The sequence below is a fragment of the Apteryx mantelli genome, chromosome 1, assembly GCF_036417845.1.
Source record: "Apteryx mantelli isolate bAptMan1 chromosome 1, bAptMan1.hap1, whole genome shotgun sequence".
NCBI lineage: Eukaryota > Metazoa > Chordata > Aves > Apterygiformes > Apterygidae > Apteryx > Apteryx mantelli.
This window is the reverse complement of record NC_089978.1, coordinates 35,873,924-35,885,515: the sequence shown is the minus strand read 5'-3', so window position 1 is coordinate 35,885,515 and position 11,592 is coordinate 35,873,924. Positions and strand designations below refer to the sequence as shown.

General features: G+C 49.5%; 1 protein-coding gene across 1 annotated transcript in view; it reads left to right on the top strand.

The window, feature by feature from the left end:
- The first annotated feature begins 8,987 nt into the window (after positions 1 to 8,987).
- DGKH (diacylglycerol kinase eta) overlaps positions 8,988 to 11,592 on the top strand; it is a 156,576-nt gene continuing 153,971 nt past the window's right edge. Inside the window, exon 1 of the mRNA XM_067292456.1 lies at positions 8,988 to 9,182. Coding sequence (XP_067148557.1) covers positions 9,009 to 9,182 — 174 coding nt within the window. The 5' untranslated portion in view covers positions 8,988 to 9,008. The remainder of the gene's footprint in view (positions 9,183 to 11,592) is intronic.

Here is an 11,592-nt window from a genome sequence, read left to right as displayed (position 1 = left end):
GCTTAAGGCACAGCAAGAATCTGTCTGAATTTCAGGGCAAAGGGGTATTTACAGCCCTTGAGCTGAAGAAGTAACTTTAAGCTGCTTGTTCCCATATATGAGATTTCAGGTTTTGTGGCTCAGTTGTGCAGCAAGCAAGGAAAGGTGAGGTGCTAGCATGACATATTTAATAGCAGGCCAGTTTTGCCACAAAACCTGAGTGTGGGCAAGGCTAAAGAGGTCAGATGTCAAGAGCAGGTCCTGTGAGAACCTCCCGTGCATCATGAGGAAACGAGGTGAGCTGACTAATACTATTTTAACATTAGTTCTTTACAAAGCCCTTTATACTGTGACATTTCTTAGTAGTATCTCATGCTCAGGGAGTAAGGGAAGGAGACCAGACATCCTTGGACAACAGCACCCAATTGCTCACCATCAGCTCTACAAAGTCTCCTTCCAAAAAACCAAACTGCTCTAAGTCATCTTGTTTGCTTCCTTCTGAGGTTGCAGGCCAACCAGAAAGGGAGTTCATCAACAGACCACGGAAAAACTTATTATCAACAAAAGTAGTTCCTTTTTACTACTGCTAGAACAAGTGTGGCAATATCAATTCCTCAAATGAGCTGTACCACTGGGGAACTTCTCTGTGCCTGGGTTAGGGGATGTACCATTTAAACTCAGTGGGATTTTCTGCACATTTGGTTATATTGGTGAAACTCTGTATAGATAAGCCTTTGCCTTCTTTGGCAATAGCGCACGTGTTATTCTTTGTAAATTACCAATGTATTTGCAAAAATTAGAGATTAGATGGCAGTTTCCCAAATTTTTGTATGAAAGTTTTAAAACATGAAGAAAATTAATGTATCTTTAAATAAGACTATTACAAAAACAAATTCCTTTCTTCCTTCTTGTGGACTCCAGCTCCTTTTCTGATGCCTGTATTTATCAAGTGGATGACCCAGAAATCACTTTTTGTGATCCCATGTGATAGATGCAAAAGGGCAGGCTGGGGTGCAAAGGAATATAGAAAAACTACAGTGAAATAAAGCATTATTTCAGATGTCATCGGTCACCAAGCTTCATTTTCTAACTCTCTCCTCTGTAATCCTACTCTTTCACAAATCCAACTATTCTGCAACTGGAAGGAACAAGTAAGTGAAAGTGTCCACTCGAAGAGCCGTAATACTTGGCTGTTGTTCAAGGGTATGCTGGTAACTAGTAAACCGAGAAGTCTGAAGTATACACACTGTGCATTAATAAAAGGCTTGATGGAGGGCAGAGAAATCCTGCGGCCCCAGAAAGGACGGGCGCACCGCAGCCAGCGGCCGCCCGCGCGGCCGAGGTGGTTCTTCAGGCTGGTGGTGAGGTGCCCCTGCTCGTGGGGCAGGAGTGGGACCAGTCGGCGCGGCCCGAGAGCCTCTGCGGGGAAGGAGGCTCCCCAAAGGGGGCAGAAAATGGGGTAAAAGGGGGCAGGTTGCTGTCTCGCCCTCTCGGAGCCGTGGTGCGGGGGGCAGAGGGCTGCCTCCAGCACACGGAGCTCGGCGCCCCCAGGCCCCCGCGGAGGGGCGGGCGCGGGGCGGCGCGGGATGCCGAGCGCGCACGTCGGGGCGCGCCCGCGGAGCGGCTCCGCTGCCCATCGCCGGGCCGGGCCGGGGCAGGGCGGTGCCGCCGCCCGGGCGCCGGCGGCTGCGGCGGGGGAACCTCGCCCGCCGGCCGCGCCGCACCCGAGGCGCCTCCGCACCGGGCTCGTGCCCGCGGCGACCGGCCCGGGGGCGGCGGGGCCGCCGAGGGGGCGGCGGCGGGCTCCGGCCCTGTACGGGAGGCGAGGGCGGCGGTCATGTGAGCGGCGCGGCAGCTGCAGGCCGGCTCCCCCGGGAGCCCGGTGGCCGTGGGAGGCAGGGAGGCAGGGAAGGGACGGGGGGGCCCGGACGGGTGAGAAAAGGGAGGAGCGGGGCGTGGAGAAGAGGGACGAGCGGCGCCGGCGAAGCGCCGCGAGCCGCAGAAGCGGCGGCGGGAGGGAGGCGCAGCCCGCGCAACCTGCTCGGCTGCCCGGCGGCCGCCCCCGCGGCGGTAGGGCTACCTGCTGCGGGGCGATGGAGCAGCACGGGTGCCCCCCCTATAGCGCCCGCAGCCCCGCCTGGGAGGAACTGGTAGGTACACGCATGCCTTGCAGTGCACAGGCATTTCCTCCGCTCCTTCCTGCCTGCTTCCCTATTGTTTCGCCCGGGGCTCGTGTTGTCATCCTTATCAGCGCTTCCCCCTTCCCTCCCGCCGCCTCCGCTGCGCGCCGCACCGCGGCCGCCGGCGCCCTGCCTCTCCCCGCCGCGGGGCGAGCGCCGCCCCCTGCGCCGCGGCCGGCGGCCCGCTCGCCGGCTCGGCTCTGCGGGGGAAGGGGAGTTCATTGCCCTGTCTGAGTTTCACTCCGCGGGTGCAAAGCTTGGGATTAGCCCCGAGAGCCTTGTCTCCAACTTTGCCGGGGGAAGGAGGGCAGGGGGAATGAGATACCGTTCTCCTAGCAGCATAAGCAACGTGTCCAGCAAAAGGGGGGCAGTTTTCAGAAGGAGACACTGGGGATTTTTTTTTTCCTGCAACCAGGCTGGGAATCGCCCCGCTGGGGCAGCCGGTTAGCTGCGGGGCTGCGGCCAGGCGCGGCGGGCGAGGGGCCGCGCCTCCGGGCGGCCTCGCGGAGCGCGGGCAAAGCCGCGGCGCAGCGCCGGGAGCGCATCCCCCAGGCGGGCCGGGAGGGAAGCGGCGCTGGGGTGGCTTTCCGTTGCATTTAAGCAACTCAGAGACCCTCCTTCCAACCGAAGGAAGTCATGTCACAAGCATCCTCAGCGGGCGATAAAATCAGATTTCCCTTTTCAGTGTTGTCAGGTCCCGTTGTTGGGCTTTTCTTCATTGTGCAAACACACACACGCACACGCACCAGGCAGGGAGAGCTAAAAATAGTCTTTGGGCAGCCACTCGGGAGATCTCAGACGATCTGAGAGGTCAAGGCTGGGCTGTCTCTGGCCCTGAACTTGGTGAGACCACATGAAGCACAGACCCGTGCCACTGCCGAGCTCCCCTTTAGACGGCAGTGCCATATTTTGCCAACTCGTTGTGTTGGTGCGGGGTCCGCGGTTATACTTGTAGACCCGGTTTTAAGCAGCAGCCGTGGCAAAGCCACACTTCGGCTGGCCCATTCTGCTCACTCGCAGGAAAGCAGCAACCCAGCCCTGGAGACAGCCACGGGGAACTAAATTCACCCTTCCCAGGTAGGATTTGTAGCCCTAAGCCCTCCCAAATACATTTTTACTGGCCTGATTTTTGCTGTGAAGTTGAGTATCCCCCTTCAACGCCCTCTGCAGTCCTCACCCCCCGAAGCTGCTGCCGGAGATGCAGCTGTGATAGGGAAAACAGCTGTATGTGTTTTCCGGTAACATGGAGCTGACACCGAAAGGATCACGCAAGGGAAACCCGAGATTTTTGCCTGGAGAGATGAAGACATCGTGGGAGGAAGGTGGCAAAGCTGATTCCCGCGAATATGTTAGCCTATTAAACAGTGACATTTAGATTGGCTGCCGTCATCCAAAAGTCAGATGAAACTCGGAAGGCAGATGAATTGCAGCCTCTCCACTTGGAAATGCGGAGTCCTGGCTGAAGCAACTGAAGCCGCTTCCTTCTGGTGTGCAGGGCTCAGATAAACAAAGAGCACTATTTTTTTTCTCAGTCTCCCCCTCCCCCAGTAAAGGGCAGGATTTGGGTCAGGTTTATCATTTCATTACTGCATTTGTGAAGAGTACATGCATGAATGCAGTTTTAAAGTTAAGCACTACAATGATTTCCTTTGAGACTAATTTCAGCTAACACACTCAACCCCTTACCTGGTAACCTGTTGGTAAAACACACAGACTTTGCAGCAAAAGCCACATTGTTCTTCTTTTGTACAAATTATCTGCTTCTAAGCAGGTTCTTTATTATAATGGGGACAAAGGGAGGGTTACATGAAGAACTGCATGATGAAGAAAAAAGTGCCCAGACCTCTTCCCTCCCTTCCTCTCAAAACACAGAAAAAGATCAACAGGATAGGGGAAACTATTTATTGCAGCTTTTGAATCTGTGCACATTAATTATCTATGCAAATTGTCAGAAGTCGTTTACAAGTGCTGTTCCTATAGCCATTCTGAGAAATAACTGATGGACATCAGACGGAGCCACAATTTCTTCTCCTTTTAGACTGTCAGGGTTGAACTTGTCTGTCTAAAACTTCCATAAAATTCCTTCCTTAATTCGCAGCTCACTTTTGAGGAAAACCTCTTACTGACTTCAGTAGGCCGTAAGTGATGAAAGTAAATAAAAGAGATAGAAAATGTAAGGCTCATCAAAGAGAGATTCAATGACTTTATACTCAGAATATACTCAATATATGCATTACAAAGTTCTGTACAATACTTTCATGTTTTATATGACAACGGACTCCTGATTTTACCTTTCCCTTGGAATGCATAGATGTGTCCTAATACATTTTCAAAGCAACTCTTTATTTTGATAATAGATATCCTACACTGTTTTATACCTTTTCATTCTGAAGCATACAAAATGTTTTTGTAGCCTACAGGTTACAGGATTGCCTCAGTTACTCCTGAAACATAGCCACTGCCGTAGTACAAGTGATTCTATCTCTCAGTTTACAGATGCAAAAGTGAGCTAGAGAAAAGTAAATATGCCTAATACTAAGGGAATCAATATTAGAGCAGGAATCATTTATGATCTTGGAATCAAATAATGCATTAAAAGTATAAATTATAATCTCCAGGGCAGCTAGAGTGTATGTGTATTTGGATTTTTTTGCATTGCATATGCATTTTAGCGACATAATTCTATTATCAGTATTGGAAGTGGTGCAGTTAAAACTTTCTCACAGTGCATATATTTACACAGCACTTTCGAATTCTGTGAATATAAAGGGAAGATCATCAGCTGATATCAATTGCCATAGCTCAGAGATGTCAGTGGAGCTGTTTTGTATCAGTTGAGAATCTCCTTTTAAATGCCAACCTTTCTTTACTCTTTTTGCCAGCCTTCCCTTGCTTTACTTAGGAAATTTAAACCGATTATTAAGACGTATGAAATAGTGTATGTTAAATGAAAGACATAAATACATGCAAATATCATAGGTATATTTAATGGCTGCATATAGCCCCATATTGTTTAAGAGCCTGATTCACTGCATGTAGGATTCTAGGGGACTTTAGTCCTCATTTGCACTACAATATTTGTAGCTATATTCACTGAGCTGAAATGTGCTATACAATATGTCTTATACCAAGTCTGACATCAATCACTTGGGTAAATTTCAGCTGTGAGATAAAAATGACAGAACTCAGGTTGGTAGTCCTTATTTAGGCAGTTTCATGGTTATCTGGGGTAGTTTTACCTGTATAAGGACTATGGAACTGGTGCCTGGTTATTTATCAGTGCAGAACAAGTGGAAATGTTGAGATTTTAAAAACTGGTTTTGCACATGGACAATGCGTACTTTTGTAGAAATAACTTTCTACATTAATATGAATGAATAGCTCAGGTACTTTACGCTTGGTTTTCTCCATTTTGAAGAACTCTGCAAACATTAGCCAATTGCAGATTTTAGAGCCTATAATTTTACAAGTTCCACTAAATACTTTGCAGAAACCATATTATCATTGAACTGTACTCGTGGGACGTTTCCCGTTGTTTGCAGATTCACGTTGTTACTACTAAAACCTGCACAGCAAGTGACACAAGAGAACATTTCCAGTACTTTTTGTCACAGCATTCTGAAGTTCCTCAAGATATTAAAAAAGAGAATCACTTTGTAGTGAAAGGCTGGTGCATTCCCTCCTTCTAACTGAATTTTTAGGCAGTGAGCAGAGAGGCAGATGACAGCAGGGCAGCCCATGTGAGGATGCGTGACCCCTCTGCCTGGTGCAGGAAGCATGTAGAAGCTGGGGCTGTTACTTAAGCTCCTGAGGTGAAGAACTTTATTTATTGCCCACTTGCATTTCCCATTGCACCTACAGATGCTCTCTTACCAGCCTTTACCTGTTTGGGATGAAATTTACTGAAGGAAATCTGAGATACCTATACAGATCTCTCAACAGATATGCAACTACTCTGCACTCTAACAGCCATCAGATGTGACCAGGGCTGCTATATTTAAACTAAATTATTAACTTGTTTCTGTTTTCCTAGTGTATTATCTAGCATATTATAACACAATGCTTTTACATTCATTGCTATGTGGTCCAATGCTTTATAAAATTCAAGATGAGTTTTTAAATTAGCTCACAGTACAAGAAAGGTGAAACTGGCTTGAAAACGAACCAGATTGATGTCTTGTTCTGGAAGGTATTGATCCTGTGTGTTTGTTCCAAAGCTTCACTGTAAAGATGATTTTGGAAGTACACTTTAACCACTCACTGTTTGTAGGATTGAGGTCTAAGTATTGAAGAAACAAGCAAACAAATGATATTTTATTCAGAAATCCCCAAAGGTGCAAATTTAGGATCGCCAACAGATTCAACTCCATGATCTCCCAAAGTTCAAATGCACTAATCCCAAATTATATACTCAAGTAACATGCTCTGTGTGCCTTTACCCTTTGCTCTCCTTTTCACCTAAATTTTGAGCTATATTCTATGTGGGTAAAAAGGGAACCTCGAAACATGTTGGAGCAGTTTTGCACAGAACTTTGCACAGGATCCCTGTCCTGTGATACAGATACCGAACTGTCACATGCCTGTGCATGTGCATATTTTGAATGATTTTTTTAATATGGGAACAAATTTAGTAGTATGAGTAGTCTCAGTAACTAGTGTTGTTCAGTTAATGTTGTTTAATTCAGTTGAATTAAACGGAGTTAGAGTTGCAGACGTATTTAGCAGTAAGTGTTCCACAGATCACAGTCACCATTCCATGTAACGTATGTGAGCACTGTAACATTAATTAGCCAACTCTGCCTTGTCTCTTGGTAATATTCAGTTGTCATTCACCTTCAAAAGCTTCCTTTCAAGTATTTGCAGTGAGCATGTTCTGCTGTAATTAGCTACTCTTGAAATCGAGGTGGAGAAGGAAGAGGAAGAAAGAAGGATGGAAAGAGCAAGTGTCCGTAAATTTCTCTCTTAACCTATCTTTCCTTTTAACTGTGTCCTAAATTACTACACTGAGTGCATTATATGCTTGCTCTTGCCCAAGTTTGATCTCAAGTTTTTGAAAAAGGGGAACTGTCTTTCAGAAGAATGAGACAACACAGAGTCATCCTTTAATTTCACAACTAACCAGTAAGGAATAGGGGCTATATGAGAACTTCATCTATTTTGAGACCTGATGCTAATGATAGGATTTAGGGCCTATTATTCTTCTAATAAGGAATGTAGGTAATACTGTAAAATATCCATTATAATATAACTTAATAGCAGGTATTCTACATACAGAAGGGTAGTAGAATCTCATTTTAAGTGCTTGATGCAGTAACACCAAACTAAGACACAAAACCTGCAAGGCTCTATGCAAGTATTCAATTTCACCTACTATGAGTCCCAATGAAAGAAATGGGATACCTCACAGTTTAGGAAATTAAGTTCATGGCAAAGTGTTTCTGGTGTAGGATAGGTTCTATAGTATGGTTTGCGTTTTGCTTCTCTTTAACTATTTTGCATTTAGGTACTGTAGCACTTACATTAGCATATTAGAGATTTCTCAGTTCCCTCTCTAGAAATAGAATTGTGGGAATATGGAAGCCACAAGTATTGATTGCCTTCATATGTTTAATCCAGCTTATGCATTTAAGATCTGTATATTTTATTACATATTGCTGTGATTTAAGTGCTTATTTTGAACACTGACTATATACAAGCCACAATAATTTCCAAGTCCCACAATTTAAAACATGTGGTGACATTTCAAGATCGTGTGAGCTGCCAGAACTGAGATTAAAAGGGAAAACTGCCACTTTTTTTTTTTTTTTTGGACAAAGGTAAAGGTTACTCTTTTATAAGGATAAAGATGAACAGAGAAATAAGAAAATTAAGCAAATAGGAGAGAACAACTGGAAAGCTATTCTTGGATTTGTCAAATACGTCTAATACTTAAAAGTTGAAAGATTTTTTGAGACGGACCGGTTGTAGTCGTAGTACCTGTGTGCCACAGCGCAGATAAGGAACGTGCTGCGCTGGGTGCCGCATGTTGAGAGCCACCAAGAAAGCCTGCGCTTGTGGGAACAGGCAATGCACAGCTGTCAACTTTAACCGCAGATCGTGTGTGCAGGCCCCTCACTTTCAGAGCAGGATGGATCCCTGTGCTCGCGGAAAAGGTTTAAAACTCGCCTTCCCGCGTCCCGTTTAACGCCCTTGCATGAAGCCCGCAGCCTCGGCGGCCCGTTGGTGACCGAGCCGCAGGAGAGGCGCTGCGGTGCCGCCCCAAGCCCTGCTGCCGACGGCTGCGGCTGCCCGGGCGCCCCGCGCCTCCGCGAAGTCCCTCCGCCGCCTCCAGCCAAGGGGCGCCTTCCCCCACGGCCGTGCCCGCGCCGGCGGCACCGAGCCGCCCAAGCCGCACGTGGAGGGGCGGCAGCGGCCCGCGGGAGCCCCGCAGGGGCCCCCACCCTGCGCCGCCACCTGCCGCGGGGAGGCCGCGGTCCGGCGCGCCGCCGCCGCCCCCGCGGGACCTCTGCCGGCCTCGGCGCCCCCTGGAGCCGAGCGGCCCCTCGGGGGCGCAGCGGGCCGCGCCGGGCCCGGCCCCGCCGCCGGCGCCCCTCGGCGCGGGGCGGCAGCACGGCCCTGCCCCCGCCGAGGGGCGGCGCCGGCGGAAGATGGCGGCCCGGCCGCGCCCGCGCCCGCGCCCGGCGCTGCTCCGGCCCGCTCGCCGCCGCCGCCTCCTCCCCCCTGCGCCGCCCCCTTCCCCGCCCTCCCGCGCCGCCCCCTCCCTCCTCCTCCCCCCCGGGGAGGGGAGCGGCGGCGGCTGCCCGGGCTGAGCCGGGCTCGTGTGCGCTCTCTCGGCAGGACTCCGGGAAGATGGCCGGGGCCGAGGCGGGGGTGAGCGGCGCCGCCATCCAGCAGCAGCCCCAGCACCCGGCGGCGGCGGCGGCGCCGGGGGCGGCGGACGAGTCGTCGGACAGCGAAGGGGAGCACGAGGGGCCCCAGAAACTCATCCGGAAAGTGTCCACCTCGGGCCAGATCCGCAGCAAGGTAAGAGGCGGGGGGCGCCCCGCCGCCTCCCCGTGCCCGCCGCGACTTTCCCCCTCGCCGTCCGCGGAGTTTCCGCCGTGCGGGCGCCGGGGGCAGCGCGCCGCCGCATCCCGTCCGCATCCCTCTCCCGCCCGGAGCAGCGCCGGGGGCGGGCGGCGGCGGGGAGGCGGCGGTGCCTCTTCCTTCCTTCCCTCCCGCCTCCTCCCGGCCAGCTGTTGCGCGCACATCTGTCGGCGGGCGGGCGGGCAGGAAGCCCCCCGGGGCGGCCCGCGGGGCAGCCGCCCTGCCCGCCCCGGGATGCGGGGGAAGCGGCAGGTTCCCGCGCCCCTTCCCCGCCTCCCCCCCCCCGGCTTTGCCCCCCGGCCGGGGCGGGCGGCGCCGTCGGCGCGGCCGCAGCCCCGGGGCCGCCGCGCCGCGCTGCGCCGGGGGCGGGCGGAGGCGGCGCGGCGGCGCCCCGCTCCCGGCTGGAAGCGGCGGTGCCCCCGGGGAGGTCGCCGCGTCTCGCGCTGCAGGAGCGACCTGGCTGGACTCCCTGCATCCTCGCCCCCGGGGCTGCGCGCGCGAGGCAGCTGTCAGGGTTGCGTGGGAATGCGTTTGCTGGCCGCCTCGGGCTGCCCAAGCCGTCCTGGCGGGGCTGCTCACTTAACTTTCTTGACGGATGGCGTGTTTACATCACGTTTTTCCCTGTAAAATTGACTTCGACAAGAATGCTCTTAAAAGTGCAAAAATGATGAGACCTAACTTACTTTCTGCGTCCCGTAACTTTCCACAGACTGCGATCCGCATCCTGTGACTGCGCCTGCACAAAGCCCCGTTGGGCTTAACCTGCGGGTGCAGTGAAGTCGAGATGACAGGTTTTGCTCTAAGCAGCTGCGGAGTCTGGTGCTGGGGCAAAGGGCTCCGCACAGGCCCCCAGGTCCCACCTCGGTTTGCTTTCTGCACAGCAGGTCGTGAGTTGTTGTTTCCTTCGCAGAGCCCCCATTAATGTCAGTAAGGATCTGTTTGTGGATTTGTGACGGCTTGTAGCTCATCTTCCCTTCAGCCTTCGCTCAACACGCTGCGTTCAGAGTGCAGCCACCTTTAAAAAAAAAAAGCAGTGCTTGTTTAGCAGTAGCATTATCCCATTATAGAAGGTGGGAAGTCTTTTTCTTTTATTTTTTACTTTTTCCAGAAACTTTCTAAACACAACAAGTCATCCCATTTTATTGTTAAATGTTAATTTTGCATGTGCAGGTGTTAGGCCTGGCTGAGGGGTTATTAATAATATACAAATATAATATATAAAATATGCAACATAAGATACAGAAATAATATACAACTATTACATATTATTGAAAACAGTCACACGCAAACTTTCAGCTTTAACACCATTTCTGTGTGGAGATCTTTAAAATGTTTTAATGTGACAGAGAGCATGGCACTTTTTAACTGTAGTAGTGTTAAGTGCATTCAAGGATTTGCTCTCTGAAAGGCTCATATTTGTGTAAAGAGAATATGGGGATTATGTATGTTATTGAAACAGTTTTGGGAGCATGAGATCTCAACAAATTCTTATCAACTGTTATGGGTTGGGATATTATGTATGTGAGGGCTGTGAGTACATGCAAAATTGTGATCTACAGTTCTAAAACAACTCTAAAAGTGATGCTTTCATTTATCTTTGTGTCATTAGTTCTATTTTTGTGAATCAGATTTATATAGGAAAATCTGACTGCTGACAGAATTGTTTAGTATGTATTCATGAAGCATTGCTTTACTGGTTACAATTTACAATAATATGCAACTCAGAATATAAATAAATTTCCATTTAATTAAAAGTGATATATCTTTGTTAAAGATGAGACCTACGTTAAATAATTCAGTAGCACTTTATTTTATAACTCATGATGCATTATTTAAAAGTAGCTATATTTAGACAGACAACTCCCATTTAGTTTAAGGGTGTTGTATGCTTGCTGTTGTAGTAGTTGGTGATCAGTGGTTACATGAAACCACTAGAGCAAGGAACATCAGGGAACTGCACTTTTACCCAGCTAGTCCCTTTCATTCAAATTAGATTTGTTAGGCTTCACTTACTCTGTGAATGTGTTTATAGGCTAAGGTTTTAATTAAATGGATGGGGTTTGTTGTACAGCTAAGAATAGACTTTTGAAAGAAACCAAAACATGTATATTGCATTTATCATTGATGTTTGTGGGCCATTTAACACTGTGCTATTTTTCTCCAGAGGTTGCTTATATACTTACTTGAAACGTTTTGGCAACGTGGTATTGATTCCTTAGCTTAGAACTATACCCCAAAGTCTCTGCTGGTAATTGTTTTTATTTTACTTAAGGAAGATGTTATTTTTAGATGTTTTGGTACAGTTGATCATTTGTGAAAACTACCATATGGTGATTCTTTGCAGACA